This window comes from Trachypithecus francoisi, unplaced genomic scaffold (genome assembly GCF_009764315.1).
Source record: "Trachypithecus francoisi isolate TF-2019V2 unplaced genomic scaffold, Tfra_2.0 Contig00592, whole genome shotgun sequence".
Taxonomy (NCBI): domain Eukaryota; kingdom Metazoa; phylum Chordata; class Mammalia; order Primates; family Cercopithecidae; genus Trachypithecus; species Trachypithecus francoisi.
Window position 1 is genome coordinate 1 of NW_022680753.1, and position 23,710 is coordinate 23,710.

General features: G+C 45.9%; 1 protein-coding gene across 1 annotated transcript in view; it reads left to right on the forward strand.

Annotated features, from left to right (window-relative positions):
- The first annotated feature begins 314 nt into the window (after positions 1-314).
- The window catches only part of LOC117086705 (glucagon-like peptide 2 receptor), a 64,444-nt gene continuing 41,048 nt past the window's right edge, over positions 315-23,710 (forward strand). The window contains exons 1-4 of the mRNA XM_033216167.1: positions 315-1,016; positions 12,986-13,073; positions 15,180-15,284; positions 21,913-22,034. Coding sequence (XP_033072058.1) covers positions 828-1,016; positions 12,986-13,073; positions 15,180-15,284; positions 21,913-22,034 — 504 coding nt within the window. The 5' untranslated portion in view covers positions 315-827. The remainder of the gene's footprint in view (positions 1,017-12,985; positions 13,074-15,179; positions 15,285-21,912; positions 22,035-23,710) is intronic.

A 23,710-nucleotide genomic window follows, 5' to 3' on the forward strand; every position in this document is an offset into this window, starting at 1 on the left:
TGAGTGAAATAAGATGGTGGATTAAAAGATGTTGCCAATGCGAGTTGCCGGAAGAGCGTACACCTGTGCTGGTTAGTAAGCGCTCTATCATCAATTCCATAAAAGGGTCTGTCAGGTGGGCTGAGCCACGTGTGCTTAGAACAAGTAGGCATTCAAGACGAGTGAATGTTGGGCTTTTCAACACGTTGTTTTGCTATTGTGTAGGCATAACCTAAGCCGCTGATTGGGTTTTTGCTTCACGGCCTGGGTTGGGAGCTGTTCTCTCCTAAGCTGAGCAACCATCTCTCCTGCAGTCTCTGCATAAACAGGACCCAAGGAGATTCTGCCTTTGTGGTTAGTCTCAGCCCAGCCTGGACAAGCTTAATGCTTTAAAAAGAAATACCCTGCCTCAAAAAGACACCTGCCTCTAAACTGGCTCGAGGCCCATCGCCTTCTGCCAGCCATTTCTCTGCAGCTCGGACCCCAGCCTGTCTCAGCCCAGCCTTGCGCATTGAGCAGAACCTTCAGGGTGGAGCCCGCTGACCGCCTTGTTCTTTTTCCTTGGCCTGTCGAGGAAGTCCCAGAAAGCACAGCTGACTTAGGGAAGGTCTGGGAAAAATCTCCCTGCTTTTGGGGGGGTAGGGGCGGGGGATGAGCCAGGGCTGAGGAGGAACTCTGAAGACTTTGTAGATTGCTCTCGACCGCCTCAGACACTCTCGGCACGGCGTGGAGAGGATTTGTGCAAACATTTCCTCTCTGGACTGGGAGGAATGCAAGAGGAGACGACCTGCGGTGCATCTTGGACTGCTAGAGAGATGTACCCTCACTTGTGAAGGTGCACGAGGAAGATGACGCTGGGATCAAGCAGGGCAGGGCCTGGGAGAGGAAGCGCGGGACTCCTGCCTGGCGTCCCCGAGCTGCCCATGGGCATCCCTGCTCCCTGGGGGACCAGTCCTTTCTCCTTCCACAGGAAGTGCTCTCTCTGGGCCCCTGTGAGGCCCTTCCTCACCCTGGTCCTGCTGGTTTCCATCAAGCAAGTAAGAGCAGTTCATTATTATTGTTATTATTATTATCAGTTGTGTGTGTTTCCTGATTTTTTTTTTTTTTTTTTTAAAGAAGCAATTTAGGTCTCATGTAAGCAATCTGGAAAAGAGAAAACAGTATTAAGAATATAATGAGCCACCATAATCCTAGCATTCAAAATCACTGTTCATATTTGGCATATTGTCCTCAAATATTTTCTCTATGCATTTTTTTTTTTTTTACAACAGCTGATATTAGAAAGTATAAAACACATTGTATCCTGGTCCCCCCCAGACCCCGCATCATAGTGTAAGCATTTCCCCGCGTCAATGTGAATTCTGCAAATAGCATTTACAATTGCCACATATATCCTTCTGTTTGTCTTCAGTATTCTCCCAGGTTTGAGTATTTAGGTTGAGCAAATCCATTTTTCTTTTTTCCTTTCCTTTCTTTCCTTTCCTTTCTCTTCCGTTTCCTTTCCCTTCCGTTTCCTTTTTCCTTTCCATTACAAAAATATAGAATGCTAATTGTTTTTTTTTAAATACAATTCAAAGAAGTGAAATGAAAACTACAAATCACTCTACTTTCAACAGCTAGAGATCACCCTCATTCACATTTGGGGGCTTATCCTTCCAGACATTTTTCTACCATCGTTTACATACAGTTTTTTGTTTGTTTGTTTGTTTGAGATGGGGTCTCTCTCTGTTGCCCAGGCTGGAGTGCAGTGGTGCAATCTTGACTCACTGCAACCTCTGCCTCCCAGGTTCAAGTGATTTTCCTGCCTCAGCCTCCCGAGTAGCTGGGATTACAGTCACCCATCACCACCTGGCTAATTTTTGTATTTTAGTAGAGACAGCGTTGGCCAGGCTGGTCTCGAACTCCTGACCTCAAGTGATCTACCCGCCTCGGCCTCCCAAAGTGCTGAGATTACAGGCGTAAGCTGCCATACCAGGCCTCCATACAGTTTTTTCTTTTTTCTTTTTTTTTTTAAAAAAAATAAAAAACACAGGCACATACTGTAAATATTATTTTGTAATCTGCTTCACAACAAAATACACTAATAACACAACTGACATTATTATGGAGCACTTGCTCTGCACTGGGTTGAGTGCCAGGTGCCTTCTATTCCTCATATTATCTCCTGTGTTCTCAGCAACCCTGTAGTTGCAGGTTCTCTTGTTAATCCCCTTTTACAGATGAGTAAACTGAGTCTCAGAGAAGTTGAGCAACATTCTTCCATGTCAGTAGATGTAGTTCCGTGGAATGATATTTAAGGGCTTTAAGGATTTGTTGTAAGTATTTAACTATCCTCTATAGTTGGGCATGCTGGTAGCTTGCTTTATTCTATCCAAGAAGATTAGACCTTCGTCCTCTTTCCAAGTTTCCATTTGGATACCAGGCTATGGGCAGTATAAAAGGATGATGGGAAGGATCCCCAGTTTCACTCATCTGAGTAAAGGAAGTAGCCTAAGGAATGGCTCAGGCCGGGCACAGTAGCTCACACCTGTAACCCCAGCACTTTGGGAGGCCGAGGCAGGCAGATCACGAGGTCAGGAGTTTAAGTCCAGCCTGGCCAACATGGTGAAACCCCATCTCTACTAAAAAATGCAAAAATTAGCTGGGCGTGGTGGTACACGCCTGTCATGCTAGCTACTTGGGAGGCTGAGGCGGGAGAATTGCTTGAACCAGGAGGCGGAGGTTGCAGTGAGCCGAGATCACACCATTGCACTCCAGCCAGGGCAGTAGAGTGAGGATCTGTCTAAAAAAAAAAGGAATGGCTGTCTTCCTCCTTTGTTCCGTGGGCAGGGTGAGTCCTTGTTCATGGTCTTGGAATTCTAAACCCCTTCAGGCCCCAGGTAGGGCAGGCTGTGGCACCAGGTCTCATGAGGGTTCACCCCAGGTTTTCTTTGCTGCAAGCCTGGGGCTACAGACGCAGATAACCCCTGCCAGATTTCCTACATCCAGGATCCCCTAGAGGCTGCCTTCAAGCCCTCATGGATTGTAAATGTGAGCCCAGTGAATGGTTTCATGGAATTCTTGCCATCATGGCAGCCTCTCCTCTAGTGACCAGAACATCCTTAAGGCAGGTGGCCCTGGCCTGCCTCTGGTCCCAGGACTTCAGTCTGTTAGTGGTGGGGCCAGTGGTGGGAGACTTGATTCAGAACCTTCATCCTTGCTTCCATTCTCTGGATATCTCATATCAACACTGAGTGAGCGCACCCAGTTTATCGTGTAGTTTTGTTCACAAATGTGAACAATGGCCGATCACATGCCAAGCCCTGAGACAGCCCTCGGGATATTATAACATGCTTCCTCATACCTCATCTTACTTAATCCTCAACACAGGCCTCTGAGAAGCATGTTATTACTGAGCCCCTTTTACATATGGGCAAACTAAGCTTCAGAGGAGTTAAATGGTTACCTTCGATGCTGTAGCTCCTAAGCCCTGGAGCCGCTGTGCCTACCCGGGGTGTTTGAAGCCCTGTGTTTTTTCTTCTGTAGCGTTCTTGGGAGTTGTTAATGTATGAATATTTATGTTAGAACAGCGGAATCTGCAGAGCCTCAGGCCGGCTTACCAGGCTGAGAAAGCCACACCTTGGCCCTTTCACTCTGGTATTTTTATAATCAGCAACATGACTGCTGGCAGCGTCTGCTTCCACTCTCTGCCACCCAGTCTGCGTTTTCAGAGCCTTTCTGGCTGGCTGTCCTCTGGGTGTGTCTGTAATTCTGATGGCCTTACTCTTGGTTCTCCATCTTAACCCCGTATTCCTTTTCTAGATGTTATATTACAAGGCTTTGGGAAGACTTTGATGATGAATTCTGCTCATAGCCTCTTTCCTGCATGGAATATAAATGACTGTGGTGTGTGTTCTGGCAGGAAGTCTTCAAAAAATCCACTTAATGAGAAATTCTCAGGGATAGTTTAGTTTCTAAATTCAAGCAGGGAAGTAGTGTTATCCCCACACCACCCTCTCCCACACTTTTTTATTTAGCAGTTGTTCTGGCATCAAAAACATAAACTATCTAAGGATTTTTGAGAAGTACATTGTGGCCCTTTTATACATGGATGGCAGGAAGGTAAAATGGTGCATATTAAAAATTTTAAATTTTTTTTTTTTTGGCGAGGGTAGACAGTTTGACAATCAAAAACCTTTAAAACTATGTGTATTCTGTGACCCAGAAATTCAAAGAATTTCTAAGAAAATAAAGATGTACTCTCAAATGTTCAACTATGAGGATTTTAATTACAGCATTATTTATATCAGTAAACATCTTAAAACAACATAGACATTCAATGCTAGAGGATTTAAAAACTATATCACATTTTTTCATAGAATATTATGTAGCTATTAAAAGGATGCTTCATTTATTATTTATTTCTTGAAATAGAAATATATTCACAATATGGGTCTGCTAATGAAACATAAAAGGCTTTGAAACAATATTATTCCCTTTGAAGTTACAATACAAAAGAAAGACAATGTGTACAGAGAGAAGAATCTGGAAGTAGATGGTAATTTCTGAGTAATGAGATGATAATTCCACCTTCTCCCCTTTTTGCATAGCTGTGACTTCTATTTCAGCTATAGTGAAGTGTATTCCTTCTCTAACAAAGAAAAACAGATTTATTTATTTTTTATTTTATTTTATTTTTTATTATACTTTAAGTTCTAGGGTACATGTGCATAACGTGCAGGTTTGTTACATATGTATACTTGTGCCATGTTGGTGTGCTGCACCCATCAACTCGTCAGCACCCATCAATTCATCATTTATATCATGTATAACTCCCAATGCAATCCCTCCCCCCTCCCCATGATAGGCCCCAGTGTGTGATGTTCCCCTTCCCGAGTCCAAGTGATCTCATTGTTCAATTCCCACCTATGAGTGAGAACATGCGGTGTTTGGTTTTCTCTTCTTGTGATAGTTTGCTAAGAATGATGGTTTTCCAGCTGCATCCATGTCCCTACAAAGAACGCAAACTCATCCTTTTTTATGGCTGCATAGTATTCCATGGTGTATATGTGCCACATTTTCTTAATCCAGTCTGTCACAGATGGACATTTGGGTTGATTCCAAGTCTTTGCTATTGTGAATAGTGCCGCAATAAACATACGTGTGCATGTGTCTTTGTAGTAGAATAATTTATAATCTTTTGGGTATATACCCAGTAGTGGGATGGCTGGGTCATATGGTACATCTAGTTCTAGATCCTTGAGGAATTGCCATACTGTTTTCCATAATGGTTGAACTAGTTTACAATCCCACCAACAGTGTAAAAGTGTTCCTATTTCTCCACATCCTCTCCAACACCTGTTGTTTCCTGACTTTTTAATGATTGCCATTCTAACTGGTGTGAGATGGTATCTCATTGTGGTTTTGATTTGCATCTCTCTGATGGCGAGTGATGATGAGCATTTTTCATGTGTCTGTTGGCTGTATGAATGTCTTCTTTTGAGAAATGTCTGTTCATATCCTTTGCCCACTTTTTGATGGGGTTGTTTGTTTTTTTCTTGTATATTTGTTTGAGTTCTTTGTAGATTCTGGATATTAGCCCTTTGTCAGATGAGTAGATTGCAAAAATTTTCTCCCATTCTGTAGGTTGCCTGTTCACTCTGGTGGTAGTTTCTTTTGCTATGCAGAAGCTCTTTAGTTTAATTAGATCCCATTTGTCAATTGTGGCTTTTGCTGCCATTGCTTTTGGTGTTTTAGACATGAAGTCCTTGCCCATGCCTATGTCCTGAATGGTACTACCTAGATTTTCTTCTAGGGTTTTTATGGTATTAGGTCTAAGATTTAAGTCTCTAATCCACCTTGAATTAATCTTCGTATAAGGAGTAAGGAAAGGATCCAGTTTCAGCTTTCTACTTATGGCTAGCCAATTTTCCCAGCACCATTTATTAAATAGGGAATCCTTTCCCCATTTCTTGTTTCTCTCAGGTTTGTCAAAGATCAGATGGCTGTAGATGTGTGGTATTATTTCTGAGGACTCTGTTCTGTTCCATTGGTCTATAGCTCTGTTTTGGTACCAGTACCATGCTGTTTTGGTTACTGTAGCCTTGTAGTATAGTTTGAAGTCAGGTAGCGTGACGCCTCCAGCTTTGTCCTTTTGACTTAGGATTGTCTTGGCAATGCAGGCTCTTTTTTGGTTCCATATGAACTTTAAAGCAGTTTTTTCCAATTCTGTGAAGAAAGTCATTGGTAGCTTGATGGGGATGGCATTGAATCTATAAATAACCTTGGGCAGTATGGCCATTTTCACGGTATTGATTCTTCCTATCCATGAGCATGGTATGTTCTTCCATTTGTTTGTGTCCTCTTTGATTTCACTGAGCAGTGGTTTGTAGTTCTCCTTGAAGAGGTCCTTTACATCCCTGTAAGCTGGATTCCTAGGTATTTTATTCTCTTTGAAGCAATTGTGAATGGAAGTTCATTCAGGATTTGGCTTTCTGTTTGTCTGTTACTGGTGTATAAGAATGCTTGTGATTTTTGCACATTAATTTTGTATCCTGAGACTTTGCTGAAGTTGCTTATCAGCTTAAGGAGATTTTGGGCTGAGACAATGGGGTTTTCTAAATATACAATCATGTCATCTGCAAACAGGGACAATTTGACTTCTTCTTTTCCTAACTGAATACGCTTTATTTCTTTCTCTTGCCTGATTGCCCTAGCCAGAACTTCCAACACTATGTTGAATAGGAATGGTGAGAGAGGGCATCCCTGTCTTGTGCCAGTTTTCAAAGGGAATTTTTCCAGTTTTTGCCCATTCAGTATGATATTAGCTGTGAGTTTGTCATAAATAGCTCTTATTATTTTGAGGTACGTTCCATTAATACCGAATTTATTGAGCATTTTTAGCATGAAGGGCTGTTGAATTTTGTCAAAAGCCTTTTCTGCATCTATTGAGATAATCATGTGGTTCTTGTCTTTGGTTCTGTTTATATGCTGGATTACATTTATTGATTTGCAAATGTTGAACCAGCCTTGCATCCCAGGGATGAAGCCCACTTGATCATGGTGGATAAGCTTTTTGATGTGCTGCTGAATCCGGTTTGCCAGTATTTTATTGAGGATTTTTGCAACGATGTTTATCAGGGATATTGGTCTAAAATTCTCTTTTTTTGTTGTGTCTCTGCCAGGCTTTGGTATCAGGATGATGTTGGCCTCATAAAATGAGTTAGGGAGGATTCCCTCTTTTTCTATTGATTGGAATAGTTTCAGAAGGAATGGTACCAGCTCCTCCTTGTACCTCTGGTAGAATTCAGCTGTGAATCCATCTGGTCCTGGACTTTTTTTGGTGGGTAGGCTATTATTGCCTCAATTTCAGAGCCTGCTATTGGTCTATTCAGGGATTCAACTTCTTCCTGGTTTAGTCTTGGGAGAGTGTAAGTGTCCAGGAAATTATCCATTTCTTCTAGATTTTCTAGTTGATTTGCATAGAGGTGTTTATAGTATTCTCTGATGGTAGTTTGTATTTCTGTGGGGTCGGTGAGCTAGGAAGAAACTGCATCAACTAACGAGCAAAATAACCAGTTAATATCATAATGGCAGGATCAAGTTCATGCATAACAATATTAACCTTAAATGTTAATGGACTAAATGTTCCAATTAAAAGACACAGACTGGCAAACGATAAAGAGTCAAGACCCATCAGTCTGCTGTATTCAGGAGACCCATCTCACATGCAGAGACATACATAGGCTCAAAATAAAGGGATGGAGGAAGATCTACCAAGCAAATGGAGAACAAAAAAAAGCAGGGGTTGCAATCCTAGTCTCTAATAAAACAGACTTTAAACCATCAAAGATCAAAAGAGACAAAGAAGGCCATTACATAATGGTAAAGGGATCAATTCAACAGGAAGAGCTAACTCTCCTAAATATATATGCACCCAATACAGGAGCACCCAGATTCATAAAGCAAGTCCTTAGAGACTTACAAAGAGACTTAGACTCCCATACAATAATAATGGGAGACTTCAACACGCCACTGTCAACATTAGACAGATCAACGAGACAGAAAGTTAACAAGGATATCCAGAATTGAACTCATCTCTGCACCAAGCAGACCTAATAGACATCTATAGAACTCTCCACCCCAAATCAACAGAATATACATTCTTCTCAGCACCACATCGCACTTATTCCAAAATTGACCACATAATTGGAAGTAAAGCACTCCTCAGCAAATGTCAAAGAACAGAAATTATAACAAACTGTCTCTCAGACCACAGTGCAATCAAACTAGAACTGAGGACTAAGAAACTCAATCAAAACCACTCAACTACATGGAAACTAAACAACTGCTCCTGAATGACTACTGGGTACATAACGAAATGAAAGCAGAAATAAAGATGTTCTTTGAAACCAATGAGAACAAAGATACAACATACCAGAATCTCTGGGACACATATAAAGCAGTGTGTAGAGGGAAATTTATAGCACTAAATGCCTACAAGAGAAAGCAGGAAAGATCTAAAATTGACACTCTAACATCACAATTAAAAGAACTAGAGAGGCAAGAGCAAACACATTCAAAAGCTAGTAGAAGGCAAGAAATAACTAAGATCAGAGCAGAACTGAAGGAGATAGAGACAGAAAAAACCCTCCAAAAAATCAATGAATCCAGGAGTTGGTTTTTTGAAAAGATCGACAAAATTGACAGACCGCTAGCAAGACTAATAAAGAAGAAAAGAGAGAGGAATCAAATAGACGCAATAAAAAATGATAAAGGGGATATCACCACCGACCCAACAGATTTATTTAAAGAGAGTCAGTGCAAGGATTTCTCTTTCCTTTTCCTTAATCCCTTATGGCGAAGTTCATTGCTGATGCTGGTTGCCTATGCAAGGGAAGAGAAATCAAGGTCAAGCTGGACTTTTCCAGTTGGAAAAACAATCACCCGTATATCTTCTTTCCTCATGACTTTGGGAATCTGGCTGTGATTGAACTTGGATGTACCTCTTGTGTTTTTTATGTCTTTAGGGCAAGGACTGGGAAGACAGTCTGAGTTTGTCCAGCTCCCCTAGACTGACAAAATTCAGTACTTTTTAGTTTTAGTTCGTTTTTCTGCTTTTGGTTATGGCCATTGGCCATGGCAAAGAATGGAGGATGGGGAACATTACTCCAGAGACTGATTTTATTGTCTCTTCCTTAATCAGGTCCCAGGGAGGTCCCTGGGGCCATAAATAGTACTGTATCCCCCAGTGGATCTTACATTGATGACTTGAAGGATTCTAGAGGCTTATTATTTGGTTGGCAACTCATCTGCTGAATTTGTAAAAATGATTTCGAGTCAGTTACAGTGCCATTAAAGATGTTTACGTCTTTAAACAATATGTTAGTAACTTACATGCTTCCTCTTGGGTCATAACTCAGAGAGAGATATTAATAGAGATTCCAAACTCATAGGAAACTGAAAGCAAGGGATAAATGCCAATTATTGTACCATTATTATTACTTATTGGATAATTGCATGGTTCTCAAACTGTGTGCTTGTATACACGAGGGCATTACTGTGAACTCACAGAGGTGCTATGAGATACTTTAATTTTTCAAGGGATTACTGTGAACTCACAGAGGTGCTATGAGATACTTTAATTTTTCAAGGGAAGTAGAGTGATACGTAGCATTTTCCAGACACCGTGCAAACTACTAGCTCAAGGTATTTATGGTGTTAATATTAGATCTCACCTCCTCCCTTTTGATGATGTTGTTTCTTTGCAAAGCTGGGTTTTCCACAGGTCCTGTGATTAAAAAGCAAGTAGGGCACAAAAATCTGTGTGGAATAGGAAATAAAGGTGGTGGCATCCGATCTGATCCTAAAGCTTGAGAAGTTGTGCAATGCACAGCAGGCACTAAGCTGTTAAGGCATAAATATTTATTAAGTTGTTTGGACTTACTTACTGAATGAGTGGGGTTTTAGATATATCTTTTGGCCTAGAAGTGCTGTGGAAAAATTACTGAGTCAATAAGTTTGGGAACTGCTGGTCTAATGACCACACTAGCTCTTCTTCAAAAAGTTGGTTGTGTGATTGTTGCTGCACTCCCTACTGGTATACCAGTCCTACCTCATTCTTTTGGGATAACCCTAAGTCTACCTGGCCCTAGAAAGCATTTGAGCTTGTTGCCCCTTGTGAGAAGAGAGAAAACCTTAAAGCCAACTGATTAACTGGGTGATCTTAGCCCAGATCATTTATTGAACCCTTCCTCATCCTCCATCCCACAACTGAGCCTCTGAAAATGGACAGCAAGAGCATTAACTCCCGCCCTGTGCTGGGGGCTTGTATTCAGAGATGAAAGGCACATCTCAGTCCTCAAGGAGCTTATGCAGTAGGGAGGAAGATGGATAAGTGGCCCACCAATGACACTGCAGTGTGATGGGCCATAGGGATCGGTCATGCAGGGGCAGGGTGACAAGCTCAAAACTCAGACAGGTGGTTAAGTATGGCCAAGGGTCTCTGGGCTTGAGTTGGGCTTTGAAGGATGAATAGGAGTCCACCAGTTGAAAATGAGGGCAGAAGCGAGTGCCAGTGGGAAGTGCAAGGATGAGAAGTCATGAAGGAGCATGACTTGGGACAAGGATGGCTGAGAGGTTAACTCCTGAGGCCACAGGCCTTAACTGAAAGACTGTAGGCAGGAGAGCCCTGTGCTCAGCTCTGTCCTGTTCTCCTGTCACCGTGGAGCAGTGTGGAGGGTGGATGGTGGCCCCAGGCCAGAGGAGGAAAGGAAAGACAAGGTTGGACAGGAGAGACGTTAAGGAGGTGGGGTCGATGGAACCTGGACAAGGGAAAGGAAATTGCCGTGGACAACTCCTGGTTTCAGGTTTGTAATGGAGAGAACTGAGCCACACAGGGCAGAAGCTCGTAGGGAAGCCAAGGACGACAGACCAGAATGCCCTTGGCCTTGCATGTCAGCCGGTTATATAGCTGCCATCTCTGGAGCAGATTCTAAGTCTTTTTAGGGCAGGAGCTGTGTCTCCCTCATCTCTGTATCCTAATTCCTCCTTAACACAAGGCCTGGCCCACAATAGGTGCCTGATGAACAACAGAAGAGAAAGTCCTTTTTAAAATCAAAGGAAGGCCAGGCATGGTGGCCTTTGAGAGGCCAAGGCAGGAGGATCATTTAAGCCCAGGAATTTGAGACCAGCCTGGGAAATATAGCAAAATTCTATCTCTACAAAAAATACAAAAATTAGGGGCGGGCGCGGCGGCTCACGCCTGTAATCCCAGCACTTTGGGAGGCCGAGGAAGGCAGATCACAAGGTCAGGAGTTCGAGACCAGCCTGACCAACATGGTGAAACCCTGTCTCTACTAAAAATACCAAAATTAGCCGAGTGTGGTAGTGCTTGCCTGTAATTTCACCTACTCAGGAGGTGAGGCAGGAGAATCACTTGAACCCAGGAGGCGGAGGTTGCAGTGAGCCGAGATCACGCCACTGCACTCCAGCCTGGGTGACAGAGGGAGATCCATCTAAACGACAACAACAACAACAAAAATTAGCCAAGCTTGGTGGCATGTGCCTGTAGTCCCAGCTACTCAGGATGCTGAGATGCAAGGATCACTTGAGCCTGGGAGGCAGGGGTTGCAGTGAGCCGAGATTGTCCTACCACACTCCAGCCTGGGCAACAGAGTGAGGAGACCCTGCCTCAAAAAAGTAAATAAATAAAAGTAAAATAAAAAGAAGTGGTACAGGTACACAAGTAGAGGCTGTTACACAGCCCAGTCATCTGGAAAACCCAAAACGTGCTGTATTTCCAAGGTTCAATGGTATGAAATAGTCAACGTTAGAAAGGAAAAAAATCCCAAGTCCTCAGTAGCTTGAGTAAGTCTCTCAGACACTTCTCTTTGTTCTGAACCCACTTCCGAATTGGCTTCTGAAGAATAGATCTGGGCTGGGTGCGGTGGCTCACGCCTGTAATCCCAGCACTTTGGGAGTCTGAGGCGGGCAGATCACGAGGTCAGGAGATCGAGCCCATCCTGCCCAACATGGTGAAACCCCATCTCTATTAAAAGTACGAAAAAAATTAGCTGAGCATGGTGGTGTGCACCTGTAGTCCCAACTACTCGGGGAGGCTGAGGCAGGAGAATCGCTTGAACCCAGGGGGCAGAAGTTGCAGTGAGTCAAGATCACGCCACTGCACTCCAGCCTGGTGACAGATTGAGACTCCGTCTCAAAAAAAAAAGAAAAGATCCTATAATCTGAGCAGAAAAAATCATGGTCACCTCCAGAGCAGAGAACCTGTCTACTCAGAACCTTTGACTTTGGACCTGCAGATACCTGGGTGATGCTGGTTCCAGCAATTATCTGGCCCTTCTGTCACATTGTCGCGTCTTAGTGTGATGCATCTCTCTTTGGGATCTACATAGTCTTAGAAGCGTGCAACTATTCATGTGGGAGGATGCAAACGTTTAGGATGAGAATATTGTGTAGTCTTGAAATGTCAACTTCACTGAAAGGTTTTTAAATTGTTTTCATATTTGTATTAAAGCCAATATGATTAGATTATGGAGTGAATGTAAAATTTGTATGTATTCTTTTTTGTTTTTTTTTTTTTTGAGACGGAGTCTCGCTCTGTCACCCAAGCTGGAGTGCACTGGCCAGATCTCAGCTCACTGCAAGCTCCGCCTCCCGGGTTCCCGCCATTCTCCTGCCTCAGCCTCCCGAGTAGCTGGGACTACAGGCGCCCGCCACCTCGACCGGCTAGTTTTTTGTATTTTTTAGTAGAGACGGGGTTTCACCGTGTTAGCCAGGATGGTCTCGATCTCCTGACCTTGTGATCCGCCCGTCTCGGCCTCCCAAAGTGCAAATTTGTATGTCTCTTAAGATAGAATATAAGATGCCGAAGAAAGGCTGTTTCTTTGCTGTGGGCCGTTGTGGGCACTTCAGTGGGAAGGTTGGAGAATCATGGTGTGAAATGACAAGACAACAAGGCCACATCTGTACTTGGTCACTGGGGGTGACCATGTTTTTGTTTTCTCAGGCTACAGGATCCCTCCTTGAGGAAACGACTCGGAAGTGGGCTCAGTACAAACAGGCGTGTCTGAGAGACTTACTCAAGGAACCTTCTGGTAAGCATGTGTATTAGTTATCCATGGCTGGGTAACAAATTGTCCCAAAGCTTAGTGGTTCGAAACAGGAACCAGTCATTTATTACCTCTCATAGTTTCTGTGGGTGAGGAATTCAGACAGGGCACACTGGGGATGGCTTGTTTCTGCTCTGTAATGTCTGGAGTTTAGCTGGAAGACTCCCATGGCCTCTATACTTGACCAGGGCTTCCATACAGCATGATGGTGGGGTCTTAAGGGCCTGCCTAACCAAAGGCCAGATTGCCTTTCATGCCTTGGCCTTGAAAGTCATACAAGATCACTTCAGCCATGTTCAACTGGTCAGACAGCTACAAAGCTCTACTCAGACTAAAGGACCAGAAACACAGACCCCATGCCCCATCGTAAGGAAACATATGAAACCAGATGTATGTGGATGTGACCATCTTTGATAAAAGCCATCTGCCATGGCACACTCATCACCTGATTACATGACATGATTAGCTGCCATATATTAGCCTGGGAATCTGTTAAAGGGGGTGGGGGGTGCCCCATCTGCCAGGGCGTTAACTAAATCTGAATAGTAACATTTCTCTTATCCAAGGTGACACTAAGTTCAGAACATTCTAGCAAATATGTAATAGTTGTCTGCAGGCTGACTCTTTGGGTGCAGCGATGTGCACCATGCCCATCTCCAAAAGAAAAAAAGAAGAAAGTATCTTGGCCCATTGCCTCTGAGCCCACTGAGGACAATCCCCAGCTCTGGCTTCTTTCAGATCATTTAATTCAGAGGCCTTGAGATTGACAGGACACTGTGAACTCTCCCTTTCTTTCTTCATCCAAAGGCAGTCCCAGGCTTCAAGCCCTTGTCAGCTCCCTCTGAAGACCTCATGGGTCCAGGCAGGTTGTAGCCAAGCCTTGAGGTCAGCTGCAGGAACCACCTCTCATTTTGGAGAACACTGCTTTCTGAGGTCAAGGTAAGGCAGGTCTTCATCCAGAGCCATGCCATGCACAGCTCAGGTGAGCACTGCCTTACCAGGTGCTGACACCTGGCAGCCAGGTCGACACAGTGTCCCAAGCAAGCTCCTAACACCATGGTGTTTCTAGGGTTTCAATGCCAGGAACCTGGCCTTTTTTTCTTTTTTCTTTTTGAGATGGAGTATCGCTCTGTCACCTGGCTGGAGTGCGGTGGCGTGATCTCAGCTCACTGCAACCTCCGACTCCCTGGTTCAAGCAATTCTCCTGCCTCAGCCTCCCGAGTAGCTGGGATTACAGGCACACGCCACCACGCCCAGCTAATTTTTGTATTTTTAGTAGAGATGGTGTTTCACCATGTTGGCCAGGATGGTCTTGATCCCCTGATCTCGTGATCTGGAAACCTGGCCATTTTAGCCTAATAGGGAGCAGATGGTGGGGAATGGTGTTCTGCTTCCGGGATGTCAGGAGCTTGCAATATTAGAAGTTTGTGACCTAGTCTGAAATACTTCCATTTGATCCCGGGAGGCCCATAATGCAGAGTTTTAAGATTGTTGCTTCCCCTTGCCAAACACCAGGGTAAATCATCCCCTGAGATGGTCCAAATATCTAATAATGATCATTGAATTAGTGCTCAAATGGAGAGCTATGACTGTATAGTACTTGTATTGGATATGTGTGACCAAGGACCTTGAGTGTGTAGATCCCCTTATTCTGCTGGTCTTTTTGCACATTCACAGAGTAAATGTATCCTGGGATCTAACTGGTGAAGGTTTGATGATTATTTAGCTGATTGTGGAACATAAGGGACCGGCTGAGCCTCCAAGTGTCCTCCTTTCCCCAAGTTTCTGTGAAAGTTTAGTTCATGTCAAATAAAGTAAAATCGGCATGATGTGTACATTGACATCATTGACCAGAGGTCAAGTTGGGCAGACAAATGCACGTTGTTTGGGGCTGCATTCAGCATTCCTGTGGTCCCCAAATCATTCCCCATCCTTGACTCATCTAGAGAGTGGGCCACCCATGCTGGTTTCTGCACAGGTTACAATAGCTTCCAGTGCCAGGAAGGTGGGCTCCCATGGTGCCTCTGCCTCCATCAGTGGCATCCCTGGGCTGAAACACCAATGGTCATCAGACCCTTCTTCTCTCTTTAGGCATATTTTGTAACGGGACGTTTGATCAGTACATATGTTGGCCTCATTCTTCTCCTGGAAATGTCTCTGTACCCTGCCCTTCATACTTACCTTGGTGGAGTGAAGGTAATAAGTCTTATTTTTATCAATTTTCCCCAACCAAGTGCTTTTCTCAAGTCCTCTTTCCCCACAAACAGTCCCTGTCTAAGCTCTCAGGAATACATCTTCCTTCTCTTCTTCTGTAATTCTTCTATTCCTGGATGTTCCATTTATTTTTATGTATGTATGTATGTATGTATTTATTTATTTTTGTGGTTACATAGTAGGCGTATATATTTGTGGGGTACATGAGATGTTTTCTTACAGGCATGCAATGTGAATAGGCATGGAGAATGGGGTATCCATCTCCTTAAGCATTTATCTTTTCAGTTACAGACAATCCAATTACACTCCTTAAGTTATTTAAAAATGTACAATTAAGTTATTATTATTATTATTAATTATTATCATTTATTTTTTGAGATGGAGTCTCGCTCTGTTGCCCAGGCTGGAGTGCAGTGGCACAATCTCAGCTCACTGCAACCTTCGCCTCCCAGGTTCAAGCAATTCTCGTGCCTCACCCTCCCGAGTAGCTGGGACTACAGGCACCTGCACTCAGCTAATTTTTTTGTATTTTTAGTAGAGACAGAATTTCACCGTGTTAGCCAGGTTGGTCTCAATATCCTGACCTCAGGTGATCCGCCTGCCTCGGCCTCCCAAATTGCTGGGATTATAGGCATGAGCACTGTGCCTGGCCAATTAAGTTATTATTGGCGATCGTAACCAGTTGTACTATCAAATAGTAGGTCTTATTCATTCTTTCTATTTTTTGCACCCATTATCCCTCCCAGCCACCTACTACCCTTCCCAGCCTCTGGCAACCATCCTTCTACTCTCTATGTCCATGGGTTCCATTGTTTTGATTTTTAGATCTTACAAATAAGTAGCTCTCCTACTTCAAAGCTTCTAGAGTACAGATCCAGCAGCCACTAAATTTAGCTGCAGTGGGGATAAGAATGGCCACTGTCATGGAGAGGAGAAACAGGTGAGGCAGAAAGATTGGGATGCTAACCTCCACACAATTTTTAACTTGTTAGATGGGGAGGAAGGATTTTCAAAATACCTTTTGCATTCACATCGAAAGGAGGTGCCAATGGGTTAGTGCTTTTAACTCCCATGGGACTTGGATGGAGAATTTAACCACTTAGCTTGCTCTGATCTTGTTTCAAGGAAATAAACATAACTTAGATACCCTGGATAATATCCCATCCCTACCGGCCCCAGAAGCCTGACCTCTTCGTTATTTTATTCTGCAAGAGGAGGGAGGTGATTACTGGTTAGATTCCCGTTGCCTTTGACCACAGAACACCGGCAAATATAAGGACAACTAAAACTGTTCTCAGGAAACATAAGTGGTTACAAAGCTCCAGGCAAAACAAGGTGAGAACCAGCTTCTGAGAGGGTGAGATGATAGCCTTTCATATTTAATTTCAGCCCGATTAATCATCCCATTGTGCAACTTTGATGTCAATGTTTTGAGCCTCTGGAGCAGACAGAGAGAGTGTTTAGAAGGAAGATACATTTCTGGGTGGGAGAGTTAGTGACCTATTTTATGGAAGTGTTCTCTGATGAAATCTAGTTGGAATCAGCCCAAGAAGCATGAGAATGTGAGATTTTAGGGAGGGTGGAAGAGACAACTCGCTGGATCGGAGGGCTCTGAATGACTCAGGCTCAGTCCCCCTGGGAACAGCTGAGTGAGGGGAAAGAGCACTGGGTGTGGAGTCAGGAGCCCTGAGGTCAGACCCAGTCCCTCTATTTTACACTTTGGAGACTTTGGGCAAATTCCCACAGCCCTCTGAGCTTCCGCTTCCTCATCTAGGAAAGGAAGGAGACTTGCTAATTCTGAAGGTCACTCTGAGGAGGAAATGAGAAGGCACTCACAGGGTGCGCCGCAGAGCTGCCGCTCGGTCCGTGGGAGCTGAAGCTGAGTCCAGGGAGGAGCCCCTTGGATTCCTTCAAGTCTTTTTTTTTTTTTGAGACGGAGTCTTGCTCTGTCGCCCAGGCTGGAGTATAGTGGCCCTATCTCGGCTCACTGCAAGCTCTGCCTCCCGGGTTTATGCCATTCTCCTGCATCAGCCTCCCGGGTTTATGCCATTCTCCTGCATCAGCCTCCCGAGTAGCTGGGACTACAGACGCCCGCCACCTCGCCCAGCTAGTTTTTTGTATTTTTTTTAGTAGAGACGGGGTTTCACCGGGTTAGCCAGGATGGTCTCGATCTCCTGACCTTGTGATCCGCCCGTCTCGGCCTCCCAAAGTGCTGGGATTACAGGCTTGAGCCACCGCGCCCAGCCTCCTTCAAGTCTTGAGGCCCCAAACACCCAGACTCTTCAGTAGCATGTGGAGCCGATCCCCACTTCTCTGCTCACTGTCTACCTGTCCCTCTCTGCTCACTGTCTACCTGTCCCTTTCCAAGAGCTAAAAACACAGATCCATTCCACTGTAAGAGAAAATGAAGTGTTCAAAAAGCCACATTTACAAAGAAGTTAAATTAAAGGCTCTTTAAAAAAAAAATAGCTTGTGGGCTTCTGGAATGTGAAGGCAGTGTGATTTGCAAAAGGTGGGAAGTTACTCTTCCACCTGCCATTCCGTGCATTAAATCTTTAGAATCCAAATGGATCCCTGCAGCAAAAAGAGAATGTGGAGACCATGGAAGGGCACAGAGAAGCACATGTGCAAATGCACAGAGTGGAGGAGAGAGTCCTTGTGAGATGGGAGAGAGAAATGAGCATGGTCATATCAGAAGAGGGAGCGCCTCGCCTGTAGTCCCAGCTACTCCGGAGGCTGAGGCAGGAGAATGGCGTGAACCCGGGAGGCGGAGCTTGCAGTGAGACGAGATTGCGCCACTGAGTGCCTGATGACAAACAGAGGCTGTAACTGACGACTGAGGCTGGGGGCTAATGACGAAGGAAACTGGGTGTTAGTCACTAGGGTTTCAAACTCTTCTGTAGAGGAGGATTATGTGGAGCCCCAGAAGGTGTTAAGGCATAAAAATGGAGCTCAAGTTGTAGTCTGGGAGAATGACGTTGAGAGCATGTAGCTATTGGACCGAGAAATGGAGGAACCAGGGAGGAGAGTGGGGAGACTACTATAGTGTCCCAGAAAACGTCATGCTAAGGGTCTGGATTCGGGCAAGGGCAAGAGGGCGGAGAGAAGGAGAAAGATGAAAGAAAAGTGTTGGAGGTGGAATGCTCAAGACTTGTCATCAATTGGAGTAGAAACTGAGGGACAGAAAGGAGTAGAAAATGGAGGAGAGGAAAACAAACTCCTCTTCCTTCTCCTCCTCCTTCTCCCCATCTCTTCCCCATCTAAGGAATGGTCTCAGGGTCCACCTGGCCCCACCCAAGCCCACATCTCAACCAGTGGGTAGCCAGGTCCACTGGCTCCTCCTCTCCTCCATCCCTCACTGCTGTGGGCTCACCAGCACCCTCTGCTGCTTTTCCATGGCCTCCTCACGAGTCCCTGCCTCAGATCTGGCCCCCTCTAGGCACCTTTGGAAAACTTTCTAAAATATCATTCATATTCTGTCTCCCCGCCATCACGACCCCTACAAAAGGCATGCAAGACCTCCTGTTGCCTGGCCCTGCTGACCTCGTTAGCACTCTCCCCCACGTTCAGGGTTCTCTGCACTTCAGCCCAAGGAGCAACTCCCAGGCTCTGCACCTGGTCCAGCTCTTGCCACTCAGTACCTTGGCTCGCACACCTGCCCAGGAGGCCTCCTCACAGGCTCTGGCCATGCTCCTCTGCCTATAAAGCCCCTTGCAATTCTCAGCTCAGTCCTTTCCTCCTTCTAGAAGGTTTTTCAGACCTCACGCCTCAACTACAGATCTCTCCTCTCTGTGGCCTCTTTTTTTTTTTTTGAGACGGAGTCTTGCTCTGTTGCCCAGGCTGAGTGCACCAATCTTGACTCACTGCAACCTCTGCCTCCTGGGTTCAAACAGTTCTCCTGCCTCAGCCTCCCGAGTAGCTGGGATTACAGGTGCGCACCACTGTACCCAGCTAATCTGTGTATTTTTAATAGAGACAGGGTTTCACTATGTTGGCCAGGCTGGTCTCAAACTCCTGACCTCGTGATCCTCCCGCCTTGGCCTCCCAAAGTGCTGGGAATACAGGCGTGAGCCACCACGCCCGGCCTCTGAGGTCTTTTCTATACCTGTGCAGTCTTCTGTCTTAGCATTTATAATCGTTGACAGCGATTTTTCTTTGCACTCCCCCAGCCAGAGCTGAGCCCTCTTCATATATTTGCGTTCCCAGCACAAAGCATTATGGCTAGCACAGACAATGCAAGTGTCAAGAGACATTCTTGCCATTCACTCATTCAACTAATATGTATCAAGCACCTGTTGTGTGCCATGCATTATTTTTAAGTGTTTGGGATATATTAGTGACAAAAACCAAGTAAGATCTCCTCATGGGGCTCACATTCTCGCAGGAGAGACAGACAGTTATCAATAAGCATCATAAATAAGTGCAGACGATGTTTGAATGTGATCTGTGTTAAACAAGATGGGGAAGGGATAGGAAGGTTGCAGTGGGGTGATGTATCGCAGCTGTAAACTGAATAGTTAAGGAAGTCGTCGACGGCAAGGTGACATTTTGGTGAAGATGTAAAGAAGGTAAAGGTTTTAGAGGAAGGGTGTTCAGGCTGGAAGGACACAGCAGGTCAATGGCTCTAGGCGGGGACCATGGCTGGCCTGTTACATGAAGAGAAGAAGGCAGACGTGGCTGTGGTGAAGAGGGGAGAGAAGCAACAGGTTATGGCAGAGAATTATGGGCCAGGTCTTAGGGGGCTTTGTGAAAGGCCGGAAGAGTTTTTCTCAGAAAGCCCTTGGAAGATCTGGAGAGAAGTGTGACATGATGTGGCTGATTTTTTTTTTTTTTTTGGAGACAGAGTCTCCCTCTGTCACCTGGGCTGGAGTGCAGCGGCGTGATCTCAGCTCACTGTAACCTCTGCCTCCCGAGTTCAAGTGATTCTCCTGCCTCAGCCTCCCGTGTAGCTGGGATTACAGGCATGTGCCACCACACCCGGCTAATTTTTTTTTTTTTTTGTATTTTTAGTAGAGACGGAGTTTCACCACGCTGGGCAGGCTGGTCTCGAACTCCTGACCTCAGGTGATCCACCCGCCTTGGCCTCCCAAATTGCTAGGGTTAGAGGTATGAGCCACCGCAGCTGGCCTATGTGGCTGGTATTTTATTAAACTTGCTCTGACTGCTGGGTTGCCTGCAGATGTGAGGGGCAGGACTGTCAGAGGAGTCCCATCTCCCAGTGAGAGATGATAGTTCCACGGGATGGGAGCAGGAGTGAAAGTGGCAGTCCGATTCCATGTACAGAAGAAGGCAGGGATGACAGATTAGCTAGAGGACCTGAGGAGGGCTATGAGAGACAGAAGGGGAAGGTGACTCTGAGGTTTAGGGCCAGGGGACTGGAAGGATGGGTTTGCTATCCACTGAGGTGGTAAAATAGGTGGGTGGAGCAGATTTTGAATAGAAGAAAAAGAGTTTGGTTTGGAGTGTGTTGTTTGAGATGTCAGTTAGACACCCTACCTGCCAAAGGTGTCAGGGGAGCAGGGAGTTGTACCCTGTGGCTGTCCATTCATTAAATTCAGCAAATAGTTACTGTTGGCCCATGATGTGCAGGGCCAGGACTAGGAAGGACCAACAGATTTTGACTTCTGGTTTGCAAGCCTAGCCTCTGATCCTCCAGGTGGGAGGACCTTCTGGGAGAGTTTTCTGGGACAGATGTGACTGAGTCACAATGGCAGTCTGTCTGGGCACAGGGATTTTTCTCATCGTTTTCACACACCCTTTCATTTCTTCCCAAATCCTTCCCAAATCATGGAGAGTTGGTAGCAATTATTATCCCCAGTTCCTGATGAAAATGCAGGAAGGCAGCCGGGCGCGGTGGCTCAAGCCTGTAATCCCAGCACTTTGGGAGGCTGAGGCAGGCAGATCACGAGGTCAGGAGATCGAGACCATCCTGGCTAACACGGTGAAACCCCATCTCTACTAAAATTGCAAAAAATTAGCCGGGTGTGATGGCGGGCGCCTGTAGTCCCAGCTACTCGGGAGGCTGAGGCAGGAGAATGGCGTGAACCCGGGAGGCGGAGCTTGCAGTGAGCTGAGATGGCACCACTGCACTCCAGCCCGGGTGACAGAGGGAGACTCCGTCTCAAAAAAAAAAAGAAAACGCAGGAAGGCTTAGAGGTGTAGGAGAGGTAGGCCCAGGACACACTCATGCATGGATGGTGCATCCGGTGTCAGTCCCAGTCTGTCAGCCACGTGCCCACCACTTTCTCTTCTTCATAGCATGAGCCTCAGGAAGAGATACCCCACCTAGCAAGCATCGGGAGCCCAGACTGGTGTCTCCCAGCTGGGCTGAACCTTGGAGGGCTTATAACATCTCTGAGTCACCGGAGGCTGTTCGAACTCCAGAGACTTTGGGTAAACACAGCAGACATTAGCAGACCATGGTGTGTTACAAAATTGAGAAGCTTCCATGTTTTTCCTTCCATCCCAAATAAACATTGAGGATGTTAATGAGCCCCCAAAAGGGGAAGTGAAAATCCCTTGTCCCTGGGATTTTCCACAGCTCTGTGGCATGCTCAGGGGAACGGGCTGTGCGTTCTGACCTTTCCTCCAGAGCTTTGTTTACTTTCAGAGAGCTCAGGAAGGGCCTACAGACACTGTTTGGCTCAGGGGACTTGGCAGACGATAGAGAACGCCACGGATATTTGGCAGGATGACTCCGAATGCTCCGAGAACCACAGCTTCAAGCAAAACGTGAGTTTGCTCAGCTCAGTGAGGAGGCGTCCAGGGTCCAAATCACCCTCCTCCGGGACACTCCAGTGGCCTGCTGGCTCCAGGGGTCACACAAAGAGGCTTCTCCCAGCGCCTCTCCCCCGGGAAGCTAAGGAAGGTCCTGCAAAGCAGCAACCCTCATGGCGGCCATGGAATTTCTTCCACTAACTAGGCTGACTTGCAAAATCCTAAGAGAAGTCAGTCTTCCAGGGTTGATCCTGGCATTTGCATTTGCTGTTCCCCATCCTGGAGCACCTGTCCAAGCTCCACTGTGGCCGGTTCCTTCTCACCATCCAGGGTTCAGTCCAAATGTCTCCTTCAAAGAGAAATCTTCCAGGATCACCTAATCCAGAGGGTGCCCTGTGTGGTTACTTTCCTACCACATCCCCCCAACCCACCACCCACAACTTTGACCCCTTTATGGCGCCTGCCCCTCCCTGAAATTCTCACATGTTGCCTATTTGTTATCTAGCCCTCTCGCCCCAATGTAGATCCACTGGTGACAGAGGACTTGGTGCCTCGAGGGGGTGGCATGGCACAGGGTCTAGGGTCAGACAGCCCTATTTCCATTTCAAATAGTAAGAATGTTAATGAGCCTCCAAAAGGGGAAACGAAATGTCCCTTATCCCTGGGATTTTCCACAGCTCTGTGGCATGCTCAGGGGAACCATCTGTGTATTCATATCCAGACTCTGCTCTTTCTGGCTGTGAACCTGGTGCAAATTACCTCATCAGCTTGGGCCTCTGCTTCCTCATTCATGCCACAGGGGTCATATTTGCTGCATGTGACACTGTGAGGATTTAGTCATCAGACATCAGTTTCTTAGGAGAAAACCTGATACACGGTCAGCACGGTCTATGCAGGCATTCCTGCCCTATCCCCAGGGTCTACCATGGTGACTGGTCCGCAAGTCCCCATGGCTTCCCAGGAAAGGTTCTTTGGATGAACAAAAATCCATGCTTCAGACTTCTCTCCACGTATGTTCTTTCCAGGATCCTTCCACACCGTGCTTTCTCGCTGGGCTCTTGCTCTTCTCCCTGAGGACCTCCCGTTTGTCCAACATCTGCTCACTTTCCTTCAAAGCGTAGTGCAAGAGGCTGCACAAAGCAGAGGAACAGGTGTTTGGGGATCAGACAGATATCTACGGCCACACCTTGGTTTCTTTCGTTCAGATGGCCAGGCCACACACAGTAATGAAACATCTATGATGGGTTAGGTTTTTGCACCAGGCACTGGGAATAAACAGGGGACAGCACGCGGAGACTGCCTCCAGGGAGCTCAGAGCCTCGTGAGGTATAGGGACAGTGTGATCGTTGCTGGGAGGGAAGTGCCAGATGCCCAGGGTCAGGGAGGAGGGGGAAACTCATGTAGACGAGGGGCCAGGAAGAGTGGCCCTAGCTCTGCAGGGCGGGAAGGAGATGGCCATAGGAAGAGAGAGAGCAAGAGGGAGAAACACTCCTAGAGTCAAAGAACGCACAGGGCTCTGGGGCCACTTTGAGTGCTGCTGGGCAGGTGAGGTAGGGCCTGAGGAGGACACAGGTGAAGGTGGAAGCCTCAGGGGAGGTAGGTGATGAAGGCCTCCTGTGCCCGGTGAAGGACTTAGGACTTTGCATGTTGAAGGAGGGGAGGGACATTACTAACTCATGTGTTGACAGGTT